Here is a 27171-nt window from a genome sequence, read left to right as displayed (position 1 = left end):
ATTACAACACAGAATACAAAGTGTACAGTGCTCACTTTATATTTATTTTTATTACAAATATTTGCACTGTAAAAAAGAAAATAAATTGTATTTTTCAATTCACCTAATACAAGTACTGTAGTGCAATCTCTTTATCATGAAAATTGAACTTAGAAATGTAGAATTATGTACAAAAAACCTCTGCATTCAAAAGTAAAACAGTGTAAAACTTTAGAGCCTACAAGTCCACTCAGTCCTACTTCTTGTTCAGTCAATCGCTCAGACAAACAAGGTTGATTACAATTTGCAGAAGATAATGCTGCCCGTTTCTTGTTTACAATGTCACCTGAAAGTGAGAACCAGCATTTGCATGGCACTGTTGTAGCCGGTGTTGCAAGATATTTACGTGCCAGATGTGCTAAAGATTCATGCATCAACCACCATTCCAGAAGATGTGTCCATGCTGTTGACGGGTTCTGCTTGATAATGATAGAAAGCAGTGCATATAGATACATGTTCATTTTCATAATCTGAGTCAGATGCCACCAGCAGAAAGGTTGATTTTCTTTTTTGGTGGTTCAGGATCTGTAGTTTCCGCATCGGAGTGTTGCTCTTTTAAGACTTCTGACAGCATGCTCCACACTTCGTCCCTCTCAGATTTTGGACAGCACTTCAGATTCTTAAACCTTGGGTCGAGTGCTGTAGCTATTTTTAGAAATCTCACATTGGTACCTTCCTGGCGTTTTGTCAAATCTGCAGTAAAAGTTCTTGAAACGAACATCCCAAACCGCTATAACATGAAATATCTGGCAGACTGCAGGTAAAACAGATCAGGAGACATACAATTCTCCCCCAAGGAGTTTAGTCACAAATTTAATTAATGAATTTTTTTTTTTTAATGAGCATCATCAGCATGGAAGCATGTCCTCTGGAATGGTGGTCAAAGCATGAAGGGGCATATGAATGTTTAGCATACCTGGCTCGTAAATACCTTGCAATGCTGGCTAAAAAAGTGCCATGAAAATGCCTGTTCTCACTTTCAGGTGACGTAAATAAGAAACAGACAGCACTATCGCCTGTAAATGTAAACAAACTTGTTTGTCTGAGTGATTGGCTGAACAAGAAGTAGGACTGAGTGGACTTGTAGGCTCTAAAGTTTTACATTGTTTCATTTTTGAGTGCAGTTATATAACCAAAACCAATTCTACATTTGTAAGTTGCACTTTCATGTTAAAGAGATCCCACTACAGTACTTGTATGAGGTGAATTGAAAAATGCTATTTCTTTTGTTTATCATTTTTACAGTGCAAATAATAATATAAAGTGAGCGCTATACACTTTGTATTCTGTGTTGGAATTTGAAAATGTAGAAAAAATCTAAAAATATTTAATAAATTTCAGTTGGTATTCTATGGTTTAATGGTGAGATTAATTTTTTGCAGTTAATCACGTGAGTTAACTGTGATTAACAGACAGCCCAAGTCTCAGCTCCAACTGAACTCTGAATCATTCATTGACAGCAAAGTTAATTCTAGCCTGGAGGTGGTTCACTGCGCCTGCAGGAAGGGAGATCAGCAGTTGAGGTAGAGGTTGCACGGCTTTCCACAGAATGAAAGGATTTCCCTTACAACATAACCCCACTCTGGCAGACTAGAGCCTGTATAAAGAATCCAGTGCTGCATGCAATTACCAGGTCAGCCACAAAGTTATGAACACAAAGCTGTGATGTGTTATCATGCAGCTTGGAATTTGCAGTATTTGAAGAAAAATGCAAATATCCCCCTGATGGTCACCCGATAGGGCAGGGTCTGGCTCATTTCCAGCTGAACGGGACTAATACATTTCTCACTAACACTACCCACATTTTTTCCTGTTGGAAATTTGGAGTCAAATTCAGAGTCAATTGCCTCAGATGTAGAGTCCAGTAAGTTCAGAGGTAAGAGAAGTCCCCTGTTACTGGGTGGGTGGAGATATACAATGCCTCTCCGGGGAGTGATCGTTCCTCCGTATGCTGCTGTTGTAAATGTCATCATTTCTCAGTCCAGGAGTATCTGCTCAAAGCACATTCAACCCCTGAGCCTCTTCAGGACCAACACTGACAATCGTGCTGAAGATGTCAATCGTGTGTACACTGGCTTGGTAAAATGAGTCTTGATCAACTAATGATGGAACAAAGTTCTCCCCCCTCATTCCAGTTAGGACCTGATGTTAGAACTGAACGGAGCTCCTGAATTGTATCCGCTCACAGCTTCCCTCCAGACCCAGCCAACCTGAAACCGCTCAGCAGAGTCGTCTAATTAGAAGAAAACGAATAGGTCACTTACCACTGGAGTCCCTTCCTCTCCTCAGGTGGATCCTTAGGACAAGTGTCCCATCAGGAGGTGAGCTGACACATTTTCAGTAGTTCTCAATAATTACTCCTACCCCTTTGTTACTCCTACTCCTTCCCCAATTTCCTCTCTCTCTAACTGTATGGGGATCAGAACCAGACTATGACACTGAGCAACCCAATAGACTCTCCGATACAATTCTCAAGAAATATGGGGCTAGATCCTCAGCTAGTGTAAACTGACCTAGCTTCATTGATTTCAACAGGACTTAAGCACATGGCTACGGGAGGCTGACCCCCCAACCCCGCCCCTTCTGCCCTAGACCCCGCCCCTTCCACCTGAGGCCGGGCCCCTGTACCGGTAATCTTTTTATGTTACTTTCACCCTTGACTCCCTGTCATTTATGTGTGCAAATTATAGTATTTGCAAAAGCCAACAGGACTTGTGTGTACAAATCAATTAGTGGTCTAACTACTTGATTCGATGTATGTCAGTCTCATTTGTGTGTGCACATTCTACTGGGGCATGCAAATTTAAGTTCACTTTCAAGAAATTTGCCTTGAAATTCTGCATGTCATTCAAATGGCATCTGTGCTCCCTCTGTCATAGTCTGTATAACTGGTGACGGTTTCTTATCTGAATTTTTATTCTTCTTTTGTCACATTGAAGACACATTAACAGATCTTACAATGATTTGCTCCACTTTGCAATTAGATTTAGTGTAAGAATACTGCTCCTATGACAGTGCAGATTTCCTTGTATTGCTGACTTCTCAGTAAGTGGAGGAGAATGGCTGCTGAGGGAGGATGATGAGGAAAGGGAATCCTCACTGGTAACCTATGCTATGTCTCCTTCCTCTTCTGTGGCCCCATAGTACATAATACTAGATTAACCAACAGAGCAATATCAAGTGGGGATAAGTGAAGAAGGTGAACAGAGTTATCCTGGTTAGAGAAGGCAGCACACAGAACTTTAGGCCACTAGAATTCCTCTTTAAAATCTCACAGGAGGCTCCTCCACCAACTAACTGCTTCTTAACTCTGAACACTAGGAGCCAACCACAGAGATAATTATAACATCACTTCATACAACATTGTTCATCTAACAGGAGGGGGCACCATGTCCTGGAATGCAAAGACTCTGAAAAGGACATGGGGCCCTGGTGGAAGAACATCGCCAAGCAGTACAGAGTTGAGACCATTACTGGATACTGTGTCCAGTTCTGGCATCCAAAGTTCAGAAAGGATGTTGACCAATTAGAAATGGTTCAGAAAGAACTACAAGAATTATCTGAGCTCTGGAAAAGCTGTCTTATAGTGAGTGACTAAAGGAGCTCAATATATTTTGTTCATCCAAGAGAAGGTTAAGAGATGACTTGGATCATGGTCTATAAATACACACATGAGGAGAAGGATCTGACCACAGAGGGCTCTTTAATCTACTAACAGAAAAAGGCATAACAATGGCTGGAAACTGAAAGTAGACCAATTCAGACTAGGGACAAGGCAATACCTTTCAACGATGAGGGTAATTGCCATTGGAACAATGTACCAATGGATGTTATGCATTGCCCATCATCTGAAGTATTTAAATTGAGATTGGATGTCTCTCTAAAAGGATCTGTTCTAACTCAACCACAAGTTACTGGGTCTGGTGCAGGAATCACAGGGTGACTTTCTCTGGCCTGTGTTACACAGGAGCTTGGACTAGATGATCCTGACAGTCCTCTCTGGCCTTAAAAAAAAAATCTATGATTCTGCTAATCTCCAGACATTGCTGGAGAACATCTTACTAAATGCCCCGAAAAGGCCCAATCCCACAACTGAGGAGGAAGACTGTGCTGGGTTAAAAAAAAAGACCTAGTTTAGAGGGGAAGTGAAGGTAGCTATACAAAAACTAAAAAATAATATATAACAAATAGAAGAAAGGGGAACTTGATAGTAATGAATATAAATCAGCAATTATCAATTTTCTACAACTCCTAAGGGAAGCGAAGGGACACAAGGAGAAGTCTATGGCCAGCATAGTTCAGGCCAATAAGAAAGAGTTTTTCAAATAGAAACAAAAAGAACCCTAACCATGGTATTGGTCATTACCAGATGGAAATGGTAGAATTGTCAGTAGTAATGCAGGTAAGGCAGAGGTTCAATAAATCTGTTTCTTATTTGGAGAAAAAACAGATTATAAAGTCTGATTATATGGTGGCAATAACACTCTTTCCATTCCATTAGTATCCCTGGAGGATGTTAAACAGAACTACTAAAGTTAGACATTTTTAAATCAGCAGGTTCATATAACTTGCACCCATGAGTTTTAAAAGAGCGGGCTCAGGAGCTTGCTGGACCGTTGATATTGATTTTCAATAAGTCTTGGATCACCAGGCAAGTTCCAGGAGACAGGAAGAAAGCTAATGTTGTGACAATATTTAAGAAGGGTGAATGGGGTGATCCAGGTAATGATAGGCCTGTCAGCCTGACATCAATCCTGTGAGAGTGGCTGATACGGGACTTGGTTAATAAAGAATTAAAGGAGGAGACTGTAATTAATGCAAATCAACATGGGTTTATGGAAAATAGATCCTGTCAGACTAACTTCATATCTTTTTTTATGAGATTACAAGTTTGGTAGATAAAGGTAATAGTGTTAATGTGAGACATTTTGACTTCTGTCAGGCATTTGGCTTGGTATGACATGACATTTTGATTAGTATAAAATTAATATGGCATGCATTAAATGGACTAAAAGCTGGTTACTGTAGTCATTGAGCAGGGCTGTTTCCAGCGGGATCCCACAGAGATCAGTTCTTGGCCCTGTGCTATTTAACCTCTTTATCAAGCAACTGGAAGAAAACATAGAATCACCACTGATAAAGTTTGCAGATGACACCAAAACTGGGGGAGGGGTAAATAATGAAGAGGACAGGTCACTGATACAGAGTGAACTGGATCGCTTGGTAAACTGGGCGCAAGCAAACACTGTGTGTTTTAATATGGCTAAATGTAAATGTGTACATCTAGGAACAAAGAATGTAGGCCAGACTTACAGGATTGGAGACTATCCTGGGAAGCAGAGACTCTGAAAAGGATATGGGGGTCATGGCAGATAATCAGCTGAACATGAGCTTCTAATGTGATGCTGTGGCCCAAAGGACTAATGCAATCCTGGGATGTATAAACAGGGGACTCTTGAGTGGGAGTACAGAGGATATTTTGCCTCTGTATTTGGCACTGGTGCGAACAGTGCTGGAATCCTGTGTCTGGTTCTGGTGCCCACAATTCAAGAAGGATGATGATAAATTGGAGAGGGTTCAGAGAAGAGCCGCGAGAATGATGAAATGATTAAGAAATGTTCCTTTTAGTGATAACTCGAGGAGCTTAATCTATTTAGCTTAACAAAGAGAAGGTTAAGGGGTGACTTGATCACAGTCTACAAGTATCTACATGGGGGAAAATATTTAGTAATGGGCTCTTCAATCTAGCAGAGAAAAGGTCTAACACGATCCAATGGCTGGAAGCTGAAGCCAGACAAATTCAGACTGCAAATAAAGCATAAAGTTTTGACTGCAAGGGTTTTGACCATTGGAACAACTTACTAAGGGTCGTGGTGGATTTTCTGTCACAGACCATTTTAAAATCAAGATTGACTGTTTTTCTCAAAGGTCTGTCCTAGGAATTATATTGGGGAGGGTCTCTGATCTGTGCTATACACGAGGTCAGACTAGGTGATAATAACAGTCCCTTCTGGCCTTGGAATCTATGAATTATGCAACTATTAACAACAGTTATTTATTAATGAATCAAGCCTCACAACATTTCTGTGAGGTAGGTCTTGTGTCTTGCACTGCCCAGTTTGCTTAGACTGCCATTGTATTATCTGTTTTATAAGCATGGTTTTGCTCACCAGATGTTCACCATATGCATGACTACAATTCCTGTGGTAATTCTGAACTATTGGTGATGAAACTTCCCAAACTGGAAATGGAGATTTATCTGCTGGGGACCAAGTGATGCTTTTGGTGTCCCTCAGGAATACTTTAAAGGTATTCTGCTCCTCCAACATATTTGTCATGAACCTTGAAGCTTCTGTCTCACTACTGACTGATGCTACATATCCAGAAGAAATTCAGGATTGACCTCACCTACATGTGCTACAGGAACAAAGAACCCTAATTCAGAGACCAAGTTTCAGGGCTGATTTTGTAGGCTAGTGAAGTTGAAGTATGCATGAAAGAGGTCTTTTGTATATGTGGCTGCAAAGTGTAGCTTGCTTTCATGTTAGAACAGTTATCAGCTAACCAGGAAGCACCAAGGACAATGGTGTTTCTTTCGTTCAGGTCTGGTATATTAAACGCTTTTGCAAAAACCCAGGAGGTGATGGGGAGTGTTTGTTGACTGCTTCTGGACTCTCTGTTCTGCCACAACTCAAGATTTCCTGTGTTTTTTGCCTGCAAAGAATCGAATTGAGATGGAAGCCTTCTGATTTGGGGATTCCAAAATGTTTTGATTTTAAAATAATATTTTGATAAGCAGAGCAGTTCTGAAATTAACCTTCAAGGATCAAAGAAAATACTTCACTCCGTTACACTCCCTTGCACTCCCTCGACTCTCTCCACCCTGCCTAACACAATTGACAAGGAGCGTCAATGCATGTATTAAATCATCATTAGTCAAACAGAATTTCCAAATCCTAGGGCATTCATCCTTTGACTTCTGGCACTGATTTCTTCTGTAATACAAGGAAAGCTATTCTACCTCTGCTAAAAAGAGTTGTTAGGCTATTTGCCTTACGATATGGAAGGGCATGTAAGCCCTTTTTCTCCAAGCGAAGATAAATTAGTGGATTTGAAAGCTTTCAAAACAGACTTCTCTATTTTCTTGCTCAAAATTATTCTGGTCACCAAGAGGTAAAGAAAAAAGGATATTCTAGCACACTGGATGAGAAAGCAGCTGTAGATATTCAGCATGCTGTCAATGTTTGACAAAAGGTGTGTGAGAACAAGTTTAGTTTCTAGTGACTGCAAGTCCCAAGTCATTGAAGTAATATATAGTAGTTTGTGTAAGGGGACTGGTGCCCCCTTACTAACATTCAGTGGGGGTGTTTTAGTTGCTAGCTCCCAGTACTAAAAAGGGGGAAGGGTTGATGGGGAATCAGGACCCTGAGACTGACAGTCCCCAGGATCAATGGGGAGAGGCCAATGCTCCACGTCAGCCTGAATGACAGGGCGGGCAGGCTAACCAGGGAGTCAGGAGGCCAGGGAGGTCCCCTCCTCCGTGTGAGCTGGATTTGCCTGGGTCAGACAGAGCGGGTCCGAGCTAAGGAGAAAGCAGGGGCCCAAGCTGAGCTGGGGAGCAGAGCTGGGCAAGATCCATAGAGAGCAGACCCTGTTCTGGGAGCAGAGCTGCAGCCCCAAAGCCAGAGGCACAGGCCAGAGAGAACAGACCTGTCCCGGGAGCAGAGCTGTAGCAACCGGAGGGGAGCCAGAGGGGCCAGAGAAGCAGCCCAGAGAGAGCAGACCTGTCGTGGGAGCAACCAGAGCCAGAGGGGCCAGAGAAGCAGCCCAGGGAGCTGGGGGCAGAGCAGCAGCCGTGCAGAGACCGAGTGGTGGGGCTGGGGCTGGAGCAGTCCGGAGCTGGGTGCGGTGAGCAGCTGGGGAGGGCGAGGGGGACCCTGGGCAGCGGGCCCCGCACAGGGAGACGCCTCAGCCAAGGGGCTCTGCAGGCCAGGCTTGGATTGTAACCCCGACAGGGCGGGGGTGACACTGGGAAGAAGGGTCCTACCGCTTAGAGCCTGAGAGCTTGTGGCCTCCACCAGAGCAAGTGTCCAACCCGCAGCATCCCTGCAGCACGGCCAGGGCCGGAGAAGGGGCCTGGGACTCACAAGGAGCAGACTGTGAACTGCCCTGACGTTCCAGAGATGCTGTTTGTGATGTTCCCTGCCACAGAGCGAGGTGATGTGTTTCCTTTCACCTTTCCCATTTTTCCTTACTCTTTTTAAAATTGTTTAAAATTGTTGATTAAATAACTTGCATTTGCTTTAAATTGTATGTAATGGTTAGTGGGTCAGAGACGTGCCCAGTGCAGAGAGAGTACCCCGGAGTGAGGACACCCTAGCCCCTGTCCTAGGTGACCACAGCAAGGTTGGGGGTCGAGCCCCCCAGGACTCCTGGGCCCAGCCTTGCTGGGGTTACGAGGACTCTGCCACACAGGAGAGTGGAAGGGGAGTCCTTAAGGGCAGGGAGGCCACTGGGTAAAGGAAGTGGGAGCGAGGACTCAGATCCTTTCACTAGCCCACTTCACCGGGGTAGTGCAGAAGCCAGGAAAGTTCCCCACAATAGCGGGACTATTCCCCCACTTACATTTGTACATCACCTTCACAGAGAGCTATAATTTATCAGAGACTAGATCCTTCTGCAAATAGTTGCTCCAATCTTCACAAAAATGCTTTAACCATCTCTGCATTCATGTTTCCAATCCTGAGATGACACAACTACCTGAACCCTTGGGAATCAAGGCACAGGAAAGCACCAGGTATTTCCCCAAGAGGATTTTCCTAAGAACATAAGACCAGCCAGACTGGGTCAGACCGAAGGTCCATCTAGCCCAGTATCCCGTCTTCCGACAGTGATCAGGGCCAGGTGCTTCAGAGGGAACGAACAAAATAGGGAAATTATTGGGTGATCCATCCCCTGTCATCCAGTCCCAGCTTCTGGCAGTTAGAGGTGTAGGGACATCCAGAGCACGGGGTTGAATCCCTGACCATCTTGGCTAATAGCCATCAATGGACTCATCCTCCATGAACTTATCCAGTTCTTTTTTTAACCCAGTTATTTGGCCTTCACAGCATCCCCTGACAACTAGTTCCACAGGCTGACTGTGCGTTGTGTGAAATAGTACTGCCCTATGGTAGTGTTAATCCCTCTGCCTATTAATGTATGTGTTATATGAAGGGGTAAATAACATTTCCCTATTCACTTCCTCCCCACCATTCAGGATTTTGTAGACTTTGACCATATCCCCCCTTAGTTGTCTCTTTTCTAAGATTAAAAAGACTCAGACTGTTTATCTCCCCTTATAGCGAAGCCGTTCCCTGCCCCTCAATCATCGTGTTACTCTTCTCTGTACCTTTTCCATTTCTGATGCATGCTTTTTGAGATGGGGTGACCAGAACTGCCTGCAGTATTTAAGGTGTGAGCGCACCAGGGATTTTCATAGTGGCATTATGATATTATCTGTCTTATCCATCCCTTTCCTAATGGCACCTAACGTTCTGTTCGCTTTTTTGGCTGCCGCTGCACACTGAGTGGATGTTTTCAGAGAACTATCCACAATGACTCCAGGATCTCTTTCTTGAGTGGTAACAGCTAATTTAGACCCCATCATTTTATATGTAGAGTTGGGATGTTTTCCAATGTGCATGACTTTGCATTTATCAACATTGAATTTCATCTGCCATTTTATCGCCCAGTCACTGGTTTTGTCAGATCCTTTTGTAACTCTTCACAGTCTGCTTTGGACTTCGCTATCTAGAATAATTTTGTACCATCTGAAAATTTGCCACATCACTCTTTGCCCCTTTTTCCAGAGGTGAACCAGAGCATAGGTGCCAACTCCGTGGATGCTCTAGGGCTGGAGCACCCATGGGGAAAAATTAGTGGGTGCTCTGCACCCAATGGCAGCCAAGCTCCCCTCATCTCCCGCCCCACCTCCTCCTCCCCTCCCCCTGAGCGCGCCATGTCCCCGCTCCTCCACATACCTCCCAGCACTTCCCCCCAGCTGCCGCCAAACAGCTGTTTGGCAGCATGCTGGGAGGGAGGGGGAGGAGCGGGAACGTGGCATGCTCAGAGGAGGAGGCGAGGAAGAGGCGGGGCTGGGGCAGGGATTGGGGAAGGAGTTGGAATAGGGGCAGGGAGGGGGTGGAGTTGAGGAGAGGACTTTGGGGAAGGGGTTGGAATAGGGGCGGGGCGGGGTTGGGAAGAGGCGGGGCAGGGGCGGGGCTGCATGGAAGGGATAGCGTCAGGGCGGAGCCGGGAGCAGTGCAGGGGTCAAGCACCCAGGGGAAAACAGGGGAGTCAGCGCCTATGAACCAGAGGAATAAGAGTAGGTTTGGAAAATGTCCTGTGACTAGCTATGTCATCTATGCTACCTTCCCTCCTACTTGCAGCTGAAGCTTGCCAAGGTGCAGAAGGTTTTGAGAATTTTCGGTTTCCCTGACCCTGGGCTGCCTGGAGACCAAAATGCCCCTGGATGGCATGTAGAGCAGCCTCAGGGCTGCTTTAAAATATGCTGCCTGCAGTGGTCCTGGGGAAACCAGTGTGGCAATCCAGGATCAGTGAAGTACCCTGTATTCTGCCTCTTTCATCCCTGTCCCTAACACTCTTCAACTTTTCGGGTGGGAGGAGCCAGTAGCATAGAGCTGGCTATGCCCATGCAGCTCCACCTGAGAAATGACCCTTGGAATCCTTGGATTTTCCATTGGGACAGCTCCGTGCCTCAGCTGGGGCTGAGTTTAGCCCTTAAATGCTTCATTTCTATGAAAATTTGAGCATGTGAGTTTGACATTTACTGTATACTAACACACCAGTAACACTCAACAGCTCAGACGCTGTCAGACCAACCATGGGCATGTGCACCCGTAGGCAATCTGCATGAATATTTACAAAAATATACATTCTATTTCCCTTCCCCTGCTGAGGAACCTCGATCGTCTCAGACTCTTCCTTCACATAACCGCCAATTTTTTTTCCTAAATTGGGATTTCCCTTTCTCTGTCCAACAAGATTAAATTATAGTTAATCCCTTTCCAGATCCATTTACAATAAATTAAACATAGTAAACTGGCAGTCAGCAGAGAGAACAAGGGTTGAGTGGGCAGTTACATCACAGGGGTCCACATAGCTAAAGCACATTGGTGGGACCATGAAAAGAGTCTCCTCGTGCTGTACCGGTCATGGAATATTAGATGACCTCATTCTCTAGAGCTGTCAACCAGACATATTTCATGAGCATTAAATTCACTTTAAAGAAAAGACATAGTCATAGATTTTAAACTAGCAAAGAAAAAAAAGGGGAGAGCCAGATTGACCCATTCTTAACTTTCTTTGTTTTATTCTGTGCATTAAGTCTAGCAATCATACTAAATGTTTTGACACAACATTGCCAAACAACATGGCTGGGCTCAATGAACTGGCTGCTACATAGCTATTTAACTGATTTATCTGTAGCTTTCATATATATCCTGGTACAGAGAGCATTCAAAGGTGCTATACTCACATCATTGGGAATGGTGAGTTCATGAGTACTGGCCGGGGGACTGGCATCCAAACCTGAGCATATGCAAGGGAAAATGATTATAGCTTGCAGAGAAAGCACTGTCTATTGCCTGGTATTTAACCAAAATAGCAGACATTACAAATGTTCCATACTCCCTCAGGGCCAGGAGGGTAAGCGGACAACACATTCTGGTATAATAACAAGGAACAAAATTACTACCAACACTCCTACAACTGGTTACCACTGTTCTTCTGGGACCCTGAACCCTCCCAGTTGGTTCTCATTAGGAGGTTCACAGCTTCCAGACTAAAAGCCAGTGACTGTAGGTGCCTTTCCATCACTTTGTCTTCCTTCCAAGAAACAAGGAGGAAGAGCTCCTTGCTACTGCCAGCTAGTCCATGCTTCCTTTCTTTTATTTTAACACTCAAACAATCCCTAGATTACTGAAAACCATTGTGCAAAATTACAGACCCACCTGGGAAAAGCTGAAATAGGTTAAGCAAGCAACATCCTGTATTGCTTGAAGTCTACCAATGAGAAATAAGAGGTGCATTTTGTGTGGGGAAGTCTGTAAGTAAGCACTGGAGAGTGAGAAATCACATGGCCCACAACAAATTAGAGGTAGTAAATGCCTTATAGGATGAATGCTTTATCATCATGATGATGGCATCAAGGGGTAAGTAGTATACACACTACAAACCTCTCTGATCACATGATACAGCAAAATGTGCTTAAGAAACATTCATGGAGAGGAGGTACAAGATAGATCAAGAATGGTCTTTGTTAGGACATGTGGCATTGCTACATTAGATGATATATTTCTGCATGTCCCTCTGGCAGCAGTCTTCACAAGTGGTTTACAAATGGTAGTGAAAGTGGAATACTGTGTCACAATGCATCAGATAACACAGGCTGAGAGAGGAAGTTCTTCATGTTGACTCATTTGTGTTCTATGATGCAACGCTGGGAGTCCAGGCACTACAGATTTACACTCAGCAATGAATCAAAGACACAAAATACAAAACAGGAACTGACTAACTGAATTCAATACCCATCCTGCTCTTCCACCACAGGAAAATCAAGACATCCAGTTTTAGAGCCTGAATTATTGTTTAACCAGATAGAAACATGCTGTACCTAGTGATTGATATGTATAGAGACATATATTTCCTTTCAGTTTCCCTGAAGAGATAAAGAACACTTTCCATTAATATGAAAGTGGAGGTGTCAGGGGACAAATCTATGCAGCTTGAAATGTAATCAATCAGCATTTCATACTGTTCTCAGTACAGGACCAAGCATATGTCACCAGTAGTTTCTCTAAATAAGATTATTAGATCTTCATTCATTGCCGAAATAGTGACATTCATATCCCTATTTGCAGCACTGGGAGAGTGCAGCTGTCTAGTAGCCAACATAAATTTACAGTTACTCGCAAAAACTTTAATCAGTATATAGAATAAATGACAAGGGAAGGAATTTGAGGCAAAGAATATAAATGAGGTCAAGAGACACCAAGGTTTGTGTCTGGAGAAATAGGGGAGTAAGAGCATGGAGAAAAAGCACACAGAATGGAGGATTAAAATGAAACAAAAGAAAAAGAAAAGAAAAGGCAGGTACGTTAAGGCCAGATGGCCTTCACGGCTCCTAAAATGCCTCATGTTTTATCATTTCCCCCAATTAACAGCGATGAAGCCAGTTACTTACAGTGTCTCTATGAAATAACACAGCGGCATTATTGAACTCTATCATGCAAGTCATGAAATGAAATTACCCCAGAATTGCTGCTGCATGCCATGTGGTATTTTGTAGTTGCTCCAAAAGGAATATACAAACAATACAAGCAATGATCTAGTGTTGCTATCCTTCAGTTCCGCCAACGTTTTCTGTACTGCTAAAGAGGATTTCCCAACTAATTTTGCTGATAACAACAGAGTACATTTAGAAAATGAATGAACCAATCATAGATACTGGAACTAGGAGTGCTGGGGGTGGGCTGGGGGGACTGCCGCACCACCTGGCTTGAAGTGGTTTCCATTTTTGACTCCAGTTTGGTTCAATGGCTCTCAGCACCCCTGCTGTACAAATTGTTCCAGCACCCCTGGAACCAATGAGCTCCATTTCTGTTGGTATCATTGTGTTTTAAGAATTCAAATCAGAACAACCATATTTTACAGTATTAAGTCCATAAGGAAGATTGATGTTGCATTAATAATACAGTGAAGAGTGAATATATGGAAAAATCCTTAAAAGAAATGTGATGTGTTGTCTTTGTCCTTAGCATGCCAGAGTTGACATGATACAAAGTACTTCTCACTAAGACTGAAATCTATGAACACATTGAAAAAAAGTTTAAATAGGCATTTCGGAGACTACTCCTGGAAATAACTGTATCAAATTGCTTTGCTTTGCTGGAAGATATAGCACTTCCCATACATTACTGAATTTAGCCTCATGACCATCCCAGGAGGCCAGATAAGTGTTGTACCCATCTCCCAGAAGAAGAAACTGAAGGAAAGGTAAGGCCACAATTTTCAAACTTGGCTGCTCAAGGTTAGACACTGAAGGGTCCAGATTTTCAGAACTGATGAGCTCTCACTAGTCCCAGAAATTTCCAAGGGATTTGTTAAGAACCTCTGAAAATCTGGGCACTTATTTAAATATCTAAATATAGACTTAGTTGCGTAATCTTAGGCGCCGAAGTTTAAGTATTTTGGCCTAAATGAATAGTCTAAGGACACAAGACGGGAGTGGCAGAGCTGGGAATACAAGCCAGGACTTTCAACTGCCAATCAAGTGCCTTAACCATAAGAACACCCATCCTGCCGTGCAGCCCTCTGTTGTGGGCACAAAGCAGCATTAGCCCTTGGCTGGGACACCAGCTCAAGAGACTGTCACCACTAGCTCTCCCCTGCATTTAATATTGGTTTTACAGCAGAGGAAGGACTTTACTGGTCAGCAGTAGGCTCCTAAGTGCCAAGACTTAGTGAAAAGCACTTCTCACCAGTCAGGCTTGCAGAGTAACACACTCACTGAAATAGATGCAGCCTTCTTTTATATTACTCCACATTGTCACTAATACTCCCTTTCTGGGTTAACAAATCCACCCCCACAGGGCTAATGGGAAGGGCAAATCATTGAGGCAAAATAATAGCCGGTCCTAATATTTGCCCATACTCAGATGGGACTGGAAACTCTTCTCTGGTCTGGACAAATTCCCTCCTCTTCACCATTCCATCTCCCCCTTGCTCCCAGTTCTGATCCAGTCCTGACCCCATGGATCCTTCTTCACTATGTCTGTCTAGAACCTACTCCTCATTCCCCTAGACGAGCCCATCTCAACATCCTCTCCCCCGCTGAACATTGTAAGGTCCAGCAGGTCTTCTGGCTTCCTGGCTGGGTGCCGCCCTAACTATCACGTCCCGTGCACTGGAGTTGGGGTTGTCCCTGTTACTTGCACCTTGGTGTGTACCACACCGCAGTGATGGAAAATCCCAGAGTGCGTGACCTTGAACTCTCTCAGGGGGTTCTCACGCGCATTATGAGGTTCAATTTTTGTAACCGCTTGGAATTCCACAGGAGACATTTTCTGAATCAATATGTTACACAGTTACAATTTATAACATCTCCTGGGAGTGAGGCGAGGGGACGCTATCTAATGAAAGGTCATGAACCAGACCGTCAGCTGGTGTGAATCAGCATATCCCTATTGACTTCCGAAGGGCTGGGCTGAATTAATCCAGCTGAGAACCTAGCTCCATGTGTCAGAGCTAGGATGACACTAGTGTGACATGAGCACTGAAGAATGCCAGAGCAAGAAAGTGAGTTGTAGTCATGTGCACAAAACAACGGTCAAAATTTGTCCAACTATTACAAAAATACTAAACCAACACATGCAGAAAAATGTAAGTTTTTGCGTGTCATGTTATACTTTGGGGGGCGGGGATTAAGTCTTGCAGAATCCATTTCAGTGGTCAAAGTTTGCCTTTTTGGTTAAGTAATGTCGTCAGAACATTTTGCAGTGTATGTATAATCTATGTGTATGATGTCACCAGCACATTTATGTTGGCATTTTTATGTATTTATAAATAGGGCTCTGTGTCCGTCATGGAGGTTGTGGAAGTCACGGATTCTGCGATTTTCCGTGACCTCTGTGACTCTACAGGGGCCAGTGTGGCTGACCCCAGGGCTGCCCAAGCAGCTGGCGATGGGGCCAGCTGCTCAGGTGGCCCTCAGGACAGCCACACCAGCCACTGCTGGAGTGGCCTGGGGCATAGCCACACCAGCCCCTTCTCTGGCAGCTGCGGGCAGCGGTCCCCGGCCGGCTGGCTGGCCGGCTGCAGCAGCTGCAGTTTGCTGGCCCGGACAGCTGGTGCCGCTGGCCCCGGATGCCCCCCGAGTGGAATCCTCCCCGATACCCTCCGAGATGCACCCCCCTTCCAAGATTTAATCACAGGTATTTTTAATATAAGTCATGGACAGGTCACGAGCCATGAATTTTTGTTTATTGCCTGTGACCTGTCCATGATTTTTACTAAAAATACCCGGGACTATACGTAAGGTTATGATTTAAACATAAGGCCAGATCTTCAGCTGATATAAATAGACGTGACTCCATTGGCTTAGTTGGAACTAAGCTGATTTCCATGAGCTGAGGCTATAGCCCATAAAATATACCCATACTGCTTTAACGAAATGTACTTCCATTCCCCAGCAAGAGATATTATAGTACAATAAGATCCCCAAAATTCCTTTCAATGGCATGAAGAATAAAATATTTTTCACCGGAAAATACATTAACTTATTAGCACTAGGCCATATTATGAAATGATTATTTTCCAAATGTATGTTTAAATTAAAGGTATTTTGAGTGTTGTGAATGTCAACAATATTTTTCAAGTGGTTAATTTCTTCTATCATTTACTCTCAAGTGCTAAAACACCCTGTTTTGACTGCATTTAAGATATAAACAATTATTATTAAAGAAAGTCTGCACTGACACGTGTTAGCTTCTTAGCCAATTGTCAGCGCAGAAAATTTGAAATAGGAATTTATCAAAAATGACAGCTTTACTCAGATACATGAATGCCTTGCACAGCTTAGAAAGCTACCTTCCTTTGGATGGATTAATAAAGCTACACTAACGTAGGATTGCTGTCTCTTGCCTCCCATGGGTATTCTTCTGTTATCTCATGGAGAACTGTATAAAACTCAAATACAATAATACAGGTCATAATTCTATAATTTTCTTGACCATGCATAATTCTCATTAGCATGAATGGCGATTATACACCTATATCAAGAGACTATATTAATGGACTATTGAAGTACAGTACAGTACGGGTAAATTTATTCCCTTCCTTGGACATACTGTAGAAAGAAAATGGCAGGTACTGTCTTACGCCATCGGTTCTTGCCCATTGGAAGTCGTACTGTCTTGTCAACACAATAAGACAATTTATGTATGATTATCAACACTGATGGGGTCCTATTCAAGAAATACTGCAACAGAAGCCTACTAATTTCCCTATAGCTTTTATTTTACCTGATGACTGGCCCATCAGATTTTGAGCTTCTTCGGAGGAATGTAAGGGCAGCTTTTCTCCTGAAGAGCAAAGAAGAAACAGATTTAATGCTTTTGCCTTCAAGGAGATAAGCAATGTCACTTCATCTAGGAAGCTCAAAATATGATGGACAAAATGGCAGAAAAGGAATTTCCAGTTGGCATTTTGACCATCGAGAGGAATGAAGGTATTTTAAGTATTTTCATTCCCGACTCTATAGTTGCCACCCTAATTCACAATGAAAAATGTAAACTGTATTATCAATTCTTCTAGCAAATTTTGAGACATATAGCCCTAACTAGAGTTCTGCGGGTCCTCCATTATAGCATATTGCTTCAAAGGCCTCCTTCACCAGAGGACAGGATTCCCCCCTAAAAGTATGGCTAATTCCCACCACTTCTCATGAAGCACAAAACAAAGAGGCTTCACGTACAGTATGTTTCTGTTGACATTCTACAGCTACTTTGTGCATATGAAGAGAACATCCTGGATGGACAGTGACTGAGATCAATAGGAAGAGCTGAAAGGAATTTACACAGCCTTTACAGATTTCTGAATCTGCAGACAATGCTCAACAAATGAAGCATTGTCAGAGTGTATGGATGTCTCCCAAAGGACATACCAACCCGTGGCAATGAATACTCAGTCCTCTGTGCTAGAAAGGGCCCACAAGCATTTGTTTTATCCCAAAGTTGATTCACCTCTATTCAAGCTAGCAAAGCAGGAAGCAGATAAACATGGCTTCCCAAGAGCAGACTGTACACGCACAATTACAGCAAACTGAGCCATAAGGAGAAGCACTTTGAAATACTAATCTTTGTTAACTTTTCACCATTGACATTTGCAACTTCACTTTACTTGTCCTATTTATTTCCATTAAATAAAACAAGCTTAGAAAGAGAGAGAAACTCTACAGGTAAGAAGAGAAGGAAATCTGTAAAGGGCATCTGGGTACGTACCAGGGAAAGCGGGGGTGGTCTGTCCAAGGGGAGTAAAGGGGGTTTGCTGCATAGCCAACTGGTGGAGCTTGGTCAACTGCTGAGGGGTAGGAGGGACATTAGAACTAAGAAGGTTATTGTTATAGAATACAACAAGTCACACCAAAAAAATTAAGAACAAAATTATAATAAAAAAACCAAAGCAGGACGCCATGTTAAGACATGGCAAACATGACATTAACAGAAGGACTTGGCCTGGGTAGATACAGTAAAGCCCAAATCTTTAGCAGAAGTGCTTGATCAGGGTCTGAAGTACAATACCAGCAGCAAGCCCAGTTTTGGTCTCTAACTGAAATCATTTAACTTTGTCAGTGCAGATCTCTCCTGATCCTGCCAGCCCACAGATAGCATCACGTGCCCTGATGGAACAGAGAGCTGTCGAAGCCGGTAGAAGGGTATCAAAGCACAGCAATTCCAGATGCAACTTGGCTGATCAGACTTTGTAACCCACTGTCACTGACTGCTGCTAGTGAAGAATAGGAGTAAAAATATCTGAACAGTGTCAAATATGCTGCCAGGTCCATAACAATCAAATTCCAATATTTAAAAAGCACAGATAGTCCCTGGGATAGCTATCAGAAGTGTACAGTAATTGGCCATTTTGTTTCATTACCCACTGGATGTTCCCCTTGCTTGACTTGAATACTGCACATTGAAAGGGAAATTTATCTAGTTGCCAAACCAGTCGTAGCTCTTAAAGTCGTCACTTTATCGACACAAACTACCCAGCAGTTGGCAAAACATGGGCTTCAGCTAAAACAGGTAAGTATTTCAGAGCCTGCAAATCCCTTGTTGTGCTCGGAGTCTTTTCCTGGCCCCTTAAAAAGAGACCTCGGAAGAAGAATATGTTTGGAATACATTTTGTGCTCCGTTTTATTGCTTCAAATTTAAGAAAACTGAAGAGGTAGAAATTTCATCCTGATAAGGCCCCCTTTGAGATTTTGCTGTGTATGCAGGAAGGAGTGCCCTGTATCACACCCCCTTCAATAATCTTCGAGAGCTTGGGCGGCCTAGGAGGTTTAACAAAATCATAGACATCAGAAATGGAAAAGACCTGTTAGGTCAATTAGTCCAGTCCCCTGCAGGTAAGTGGGGGAGTTGTCATTTAAATTTGCATGTGAAACAACATCCTAAAAGTCCTGGCTCCTGCAGCACATCTGAGGGAGGGAGTGGAGGGGAGTCTGACATCAGCAGTGGTGAGGGTGAAGCACTGGAGGCAGAAGAAAACAGGTGGGAAGGCGGAGAGGAGTTTTGGCAATGGTATCTAACAGTCAGTTACCAGAGAGCTGGCAAGTAAGAACATCAGAAGCATTTGGCATGCAAGTGGTCAACTTTTAAACAAACTAGTGGAAAAGAGTAGGCCAGATTCCAACCAACCCGAGCGGGCGAGCTTGCATCAGGTTTTCTAGTGCAACAACAGACATGGAGTATCAGCTTTTAAACTCTCCCAAGGCTTTACTGATCAAGGGGGCACAGTGTCGTGCCGGTGCACAGAGAGTTTTGTATATAAGTCCCAATGAATCAAAATGAGAATAACCCCGAATGTCACATGCAGTATGATTCCAGCAAACCAACATGGAAACCCGGGGATAAGACGTGTTAGTCCACTGGGCATGACAACTCTCTAACTGAAACAAAAAAAGAACAGGATTATTTTTTAAAAAACAGACCTTATCCTGCTTTACACTAAAATGGAGACCAAAACAGTCTCCTTGGGTTCATTCCAAAGATAATGATAAAATTTTCAATGGTTCTTTAGCCCTTCACGTTTCTCTTTTAAAATTTGCATCTCCCTGCTGAAGCCTCTCATCGCTGCCATCCAAGGACAGCTGCTGTGCAGTATCTTACAAGAGCTCTTTCCTCACTGCCACCATTACCAGCCTAGCTTTCCCATCCTTCCTGCCCTGAACGACACAACCCCTGCCCACTGCTGTTTGGGCTGTAAAATGGAAACCGGAGTAAAGCCAACCAGATTGCTCATTAACCTGAGCATTCCTAACTACGTCAGTGTGAAGAGATGATGTTTTGCCGAATGGAACAACTTTGGGAGCCACAGACCATTCATTGGAGCTGCTCAGGGCCAGGGGAAACAGTGAAACCCTTTCTGTTTCTATTATTGAATGAAAATATTTTTCATGTGGATATGTAACAAAAGCATATGAGTGTAATGAAAAAACTCAAAAGACTTAGGGGACTCCACAGCCAGGCAGTAGGGTAAAGCAGTTGTTTGAACCAATGCCTAAACGGCTTACAACATCTCCTATATTTCTAATTTCTGTACTCTGACGAGCTGGCAAGAGTTGTGAGGAAAGTGTTGTGAGCCAGCATTTCACAGAACCATAGAAGATTAGGACTGGAAGAGACCTCAGCAGGTCATCTAGTCCAACCCTCTGCTCAGCAGGACCAAACCCAGCTAAATCATCCCAGTCAGGGCTTTGTCAAGCTGGGCCTTGAAAACGTCTAAGGACGGAGATTCCACCACTTCCCTAGGTAACACATTGCAGTGCTTTGCCACCCTTCGAGTGAAATAGTGTTTCCTAATATCCAACGTAAACCTCCCACACTGCAACTTGAGACCATTGCTCCTTGTTCTGTCATCTGTCACCACTGAGAAGAGCCGAGCTCCATCCTTTTTGAATCCCCCCTTCAGGTAGTTGAAGGCTGCTATCAAATCCCCCCTCACTCTTCTGTTCTGCAAACTAAATAACCCGAGTTCCCTCAGCCACTCCTTATAAGTCATGTGCCCCAGCCCCCTAATCATTTTTGTTGCCCTCTGCTGGACTCTTTCCAATTTTTCCACATCCTTCTTGTAGTGGGGATTCTAAAACTGGACGCAATACTCCAGATGTGGCCTTACCAATGCCGAATAGAGGGGAATAATCACTTCCCTCAATCTGCTGGCAATGCTCCTACTAATGCAGCCCAGTATGCCATTAGCCTTCTTGGCAACAAGGGCACACTGCTGACTCATATCCAGCTTCTCGTCCACTGTCACCCCTAGGTCCTTTTCTGCAGAACTGCTGCTTAGCCAGTCAGTCCCCAGCCTGTAGCGGTGCATGGGATTCTTCTGACATAAGTGCAGGACTCTGCACTTGTCCTTGTTGAACCTCATCAGATTTCTTTTAGCCCAGTCCTCCAATTTGTTGAGATCACTCTGGACCCTATCCCTACCCTCTAGCGTATCTACCTCTCCCCCCAGCTTAGTGTCATCCACGAACTTGCTGAGCGTGCAATCCATCCCATTATCCAGATCATTAATGAAGATGTTGAGCAAAACCGGCCCCAGGAGAGACCCTTGGGGCACTCCACTTGATACTGGCTGCCAACTAGACATCGAGCTGTTGATCACTACCCACTGAGCTTGATGATCTAGCCAGCTTTCTATCCACCTTATAGTCCATTCATCCAATCCATACTTTTTTAACGTGCTGGCAAGAATACTGCGGGAGACTGTATCAAAAGCTTTGCTAAAGTCAAGATATATCACATCCACTACTTTCCCCATATCCACAGAGCCAGTTATCTCATCATAGAAGGCAATCAGGTTGGTCAGGCATGACTTGCCCTTGGTGAATCCATGTTAACTGTTCCTGATCACCTTTCTCTTCTCCAAGTGCTTCAAAATGGATTCCTTGAGGACCTGCTCCATGATTTTGCCAGGGACTGAGGTGAGGATGAACAGTACATAGTCCCTGGATTCTCCTTCTTCCCATTTTTAAAGGTGGGCACTATATTTGCCTTTTTCCAATCGTCCGGGATCTCCCCCGATCACCACAAGTTTTCAAAGATAATGGCTAATGGCTCTGCAATCACATCAGCCAACTCCCTCAGCACCCTCGGGTGCATTAGATCCAGATCCATGGACTTGTACATGTCCAGCTTTTCTAAATAGTCCTTAACCTGTTCATTCACCACTGAGGGCTGCTCATCTCCTCCCTATGCTGTGCTGCCCAGTGCAGCAGTCTGGGAGCTGACCTTGTCTGTGAAGACCGAGGCAAAAAAAAGCATTGAGGACTTCTGCTTTTTCCACATCATCTGTCACTAGGTTGCCTCCCCCATTCAGTAAGGGGCCCACACTTTCCCTGACCCTATTCTTGTTGCTAACATATCTGTAGAAACCCTTCTTGTTACCCTTCACATCCCTTGTTAGCTGCAACTCCAGTTGTGTTTTGGCCTTCCTGATTGCACCCCTGCATGCTCAAGCAATATTTTGATACCCCTCCCTAGTTATCTGTCCAAGTTTCCACTTCTTGTAAGCTTCCTTTTTGTGTTTAGGCTCACCGAAGACTTCTCTGTTAAGTCAAGCTGGTCGTCTGCCATATTTGCGATTCTTTCTGCACATTGGGATGGTTTGTTCCTGCGCCCTCAATAAGGCCTCTTTAAAATACAGCCAGCTCTCCTGGACTCCTTTTCCCCTCATGTTATTCTCCCAGGGGATCCTGCCCTGAGGGAGTCAAAGTCTGCTTTTCTGAAGTCCAGGGTTCTTATTCCGCTGCTCTCCTTTCTTCCTTTTGTCAGGATCCTGAACTCGACCATCTCATGGTCACTGCTACGCAGGTTGCCACCCACTTCTACTTCCCCTATCAATGCTTCTCTGTAAGCAGCAGGTGAAGAGAAGCATGGCCCCTAGCTGGTTCCTCCAGCTCTTGCACCAGGAAGTTGTCCCCAGCACTCTCCAAAAACTTCCTGGATTGTCTCTGCACTGCTGTATTGCTCTCCTAGCAGATGTCAGGGTGATTGAAGTCCCCGATGAGAACCAGGGCCTGTGATCTGGAGACTTCTGTTAGTTGTCCGAAGAAAGCCTCATCTACCTCATCCCCCTGGTCTGGTGGCCTATAGCAGACACCTACCAGGACATCACCCTTGTTGCTCTCGCCTCTAAATTTAACCCAAAGACTCTCAACAGGTTTTTCTCCAGTTTCATACTGGAGCTCTGAGCAATCATACCGCTCTCTTACATACAATGCAACTCCCCCACCTTTTCTCCCTGTCCTGTCCTTCCTGAACAGTGTATACCCATCCATGACAGTGCTCCTGTCATGTGAGTTACCCCACCAAATCTCTGTTATTCCAATCGCATCATAGTTCCTTGACTGTTTCAGGACTTCCAATTCTTTCTGCTTGTTTCCCAGGCTACTTGCATTTGTGTACAGGCACTTAAGATAACTAGCCGGTTGCCCTACTTTCTGAGTCTGAATCAGGAGGCCTCCCCTGTTATGTTTCCTCCCTGTATCCCACTTCCCCACTTACCTCCAGGCTTAGGTCACCGTCCCTTGACAAACCTAGTTTAAAGCCCTCCTCACTAGGTTAGCAAGCCTGCCTGCGAAGATGCTCTTCCCTCTCTTTGTTAGGTGGATTCCGTCTCTTCCTAGCAATCCTTCTTCCTGGAACAACATCCCATGGTTGAAGAATCCAAAGCCCTCTCTCCGACACCACCTGCGCAACCATGCATTTACCTCCACAATTCAATGGTCCCTACCTGGGCCTTTTCCTTCAACAGGGAGGATGGACGAGAACACGACTTGTGCCTCAAACTCCTTTATCCTTCTTCCCAGAGCCACGTAGTCTGCAATAACCCACTCAAGGTCATTCTTGGCACTATCATTGGTGCCCACATGGAGAAACAGGAAGGGGTAGCGGTCCAAGGACTTGATCAGTCTTGGCAGTCTCTCCATCACATCGTGAATTCTAGCTCCAGGCAAGCAGCACACTTCGAGTCTCCCGGTCGGGACGGCAGATGGATGACTCCATCCCCCTTAGGAGGGAGTCCCCAACCACCACCACCCGTCCCCTCCTCCGCTTTACTCAGGTTCACAGTATAGAACTATGATGACATATCCAGGTAACCAAGCTGCCACGATGGGAGAGCACTAGCTTCTACCAATGTGCAGTGATGCAGAATATCACTACGTACTGGCAAAATGTCTGCTTATACCCTATTACGGGTAACTGGGCAATCTCGTGCATGGCTCTGGCGCATGGCTCAGGGCTGAGATCCCACTATGCTAAAACAGTTCCTATGCTCATCATATCCAAAGAACCCCTAGCCTCCCAGTCACCACTGGCTTCCCTTCCATTGCAAATTCCAAATGGAGACTACCTGTCTCGGTCTGTACATGAATGCCCAAGGGCTGTCCTTACTGAGACAAAACTCCCATTCACTCGAGTGACCAATTTATCCACGGGAAAACTGAGCAAGGAATTTGGGGTTTGTCCCAGGATGTCCATATTCATTCATTCCTTACAGATAGTTCCAAATCCCCAGGATAACAACATTGCTGAGGTATCAATAAAAAGGGAAAGCTCAAAGACAAATGTGTGTTGCAGCAAGTGAAAGAGCGAATTACTTAGTAAAATTGTTTTCATATTTCCATTAACTAACTAATTGAGCATTGTTTTAAATACTAAAGCCTTGAAAGAGATACAACTACATTACTCAGGCATTGAATGAGGTCTCTGTAAATTCTGCAGGATTTGGCCACAGAGTATTGAACAAATCACAAATATTATTTGCCTGTTACTGACCAGAGCGCAAATGCTTCCACAATGCAGTATACACCATAATGTGCTTTGTTCCTCTGCCAGAGAGCTGCATCATAACAAGAAGAAGTATAGCCTGAGTCAATGCTGGGTGTATTGAGAAGGACAATTAGGAGAAAGGGCATGTTGATCTGACTAGCAAAGTAGACTCATCATATTCACAGTCTATTTAAGGAGAGAACTTGAAATATATAAAACAAAAACTTCTTAGAAAAAATAGACAATGCTGTGTTAAAAGGGATGGGTAACCCTGATCTTTGTTAGACTTGACTAAAACAGTGCCTCTAACAGAATTTGGCCCAGTCTGTGTGTTATTACCACTACATTTGGCTGCATAGTAAACGTCATTTCAGTAGTTCCCATTTTCAGAAGTGTCGTTTGTGTCACCATAAAAACTTTTATTTGTACGTTGTTATGCAAGAAGTAGTGTGTTTTAAACCCGCCTGCCAGGAATACAAATGTTAAACCATACTGATTGTTGAACAACATGAGATTTGCAATGGGCTGTTCAACAGCAGATTGCATAACACAGAGTGATGGGGGTGACAGCTAAGATTTTCAGAGGGGTCTAGGAGAATTAGGTGCCCACATCTCATTGATGCTCATTGGGAGTTGAGCACCTAATTCCCTTTGGCTCCTTTGCCAACGGTTCACAAAGAGTGCTGTCAAGAGGTTGCCATTGTTTGCCCTCATGCTGAACTGAGAGGCCACCGTGGCATATTTTGTTTTTGTAATGACATCTGTTGCATAAGTGATATGAAGTGCTACGCACGTGTGTCACAGGGATGGGGTGATCCAGTCCAACATGTCACATAGCCTAGAGTTGTATGATCATGTTATAAGAGATGCTGCTGTGAAGCATAAGTGAAGGGGACACAACGGAAGTTGCCCATGGAACCTTAATTCTAAATGCTCTGGGCCAGACTGTCCACTGAAGCTATGCCAGTTTACACCAGGGGAGCATCTGGCTTCCTGGCAGCACGCAATTAAATCTCTGTCTTCACGTTGCAGTAAAGCAGCCTTTTGCATCTTATTTCTTTATTGTTTATAAAAAAGGACAAACATTTAAAATAAATCATGTTTTCTATTTTTATCAGTATTTTGTCAAAAAAATATGTCCCAATAGTCATCTGTATACTTTCTCCTCAAAAATCTTCTGTATTCCCTTCATCCCCATCACCACTACAGAATAATAAAAGCAGCAACAAATGTGAATACTGGCAAGAATGAATAAAAATTGCAAAACTTGATGTGGACTGTGCAGGCTTATGCAAAATATCCATGCAGCTCTCTGTCCAATAAGGTATTGTCTTTATTTGTGATTAACATATTCTAGGGACATAGTAAATCAAAACCAATAAGGTTACCTATCAAACAAAAGGAGACTCTGGTATCCTGTTAGTAGCTAGCAAGAGCTGAGGTCAGTAAGCGTCTGCCTGGTACACAAAGGATACATGTATTCCACAGACCTCACCTTGCCCTGGTCTTCCATCTAAGTACTAACCAGGCCCATATCTGCTTAGCATTTAAATACAAGCATCAGGACACTCAAGCATATTAATAGCAACACAGCTCCTGTCTATCACTCATCCAGCGACTGGCTCTTCAATCAACACACTCCACAAATTTCATAAAATGATTGCCAACTATAGAGAAAGTGACCTTCTCACCCACTGCTGAAATGCAACCTAAGTAGAAGCTGGCAGCTTTCAAACTGTGCACAGAAAAAATATACAACAAAGGAGTCCAGGAAGGGAAGAATATGATAACCAATGGAAATGCCACAGATTTCAGGGAGTAGAATTTCACCATGGCACTCATTTTTGTGGAAAGTGCAAAGGCATTTCTACTGAACACAACTGATCAGGACCTCCGCTTTACACTTTGTGTAAAAGTTGGGGTTCTAGCAGCACAAAGCTACTAGCCCATCTGATGTCCGACCTCAGCGCTGCTTCCGAGGGAAGAGCCCCACCTACCGACTCTCCAATATTACTTTCTAAAGCACCTGCCGGTATGTGTCGTAGCTGCAAGGCTCACATCCAAGTACTGATTATGGCCAACCTTCATAGCTTAGAAGATCCGACAAAATCACGTCATGAGGCCCACAGAATGCATTTGCAAACAGACTAACAGAATATGAGCTTGATATTCCATTAAATCACTAGGATCAGTATTCATGACCCTCACGGGTTTATCATATCCTGAACTGTCTCTGAGGCTGTGCATGCAAACAGACACAATGGAGCTCATCTTAGGCAACAGCCTGACCACAGTACGCAGAGGAATATGCCTTCATCACGGTCTAATCACCACTTCCTGCAGGAGGGTCCTTCCACTATGCTAATGCGGCAATGGACCAGCTCTAAGAGTCTGGTCTCCATGACTCATGGACTTTAAGGCCAGAAGGGACCATCGTGATCGTCTAGTCTGACCTCCCGCACATTGTAGGCCACAGAATCTCACCCACCCCATCTTCTAAAACAGTAGTTCT

General features: G+C 44.0%; 1 protein-coding gene across 1 annotated transcript in view; it reads right to left on the bottom strand.

Annotated features, from left to right (window-relative positions):
• The window catches only part of PCBP3 (poly(rC) binding protein 3), an 80095-nt gene that overhangs the window by 5824 nt on the left and 47100 nt on the right, over positions 1-27171 (bottom strand). Inside the window, exons 10-11 of the mRNA XM_048869359.2 lie at positions 18102-18177; positions 11579-11631 (exon numbers count right to left, since the gene is read on the bottom strand). Of these exons, the coding sequence (XP_048725316.1) occupies positions 11579-11631; positions 18102-18177 (129 nt within the window). The remainder of the gene's footprint in view (positions 1-11578; positions 11632-18101; positions 18178-27171) is intronic.

This window comes from Caretta caretta, chromosome 11 (genome assembly GCF_965140235.1).
Source record: "Caretta caretta isolate rCarCar2 chromosome 11, rCarCar1.hap1, whole genome shotgun sequence".
Lineage (NCBI taxonomy): Eukaryota > Metazoa > Chordata > Testudines > Cheloniidae > Caretta > Caretta caretta.
Note: the sequence above shows the minus strand (reverse complement) of the source record. Positions and strands in the feature narration are given on the sequence as shown.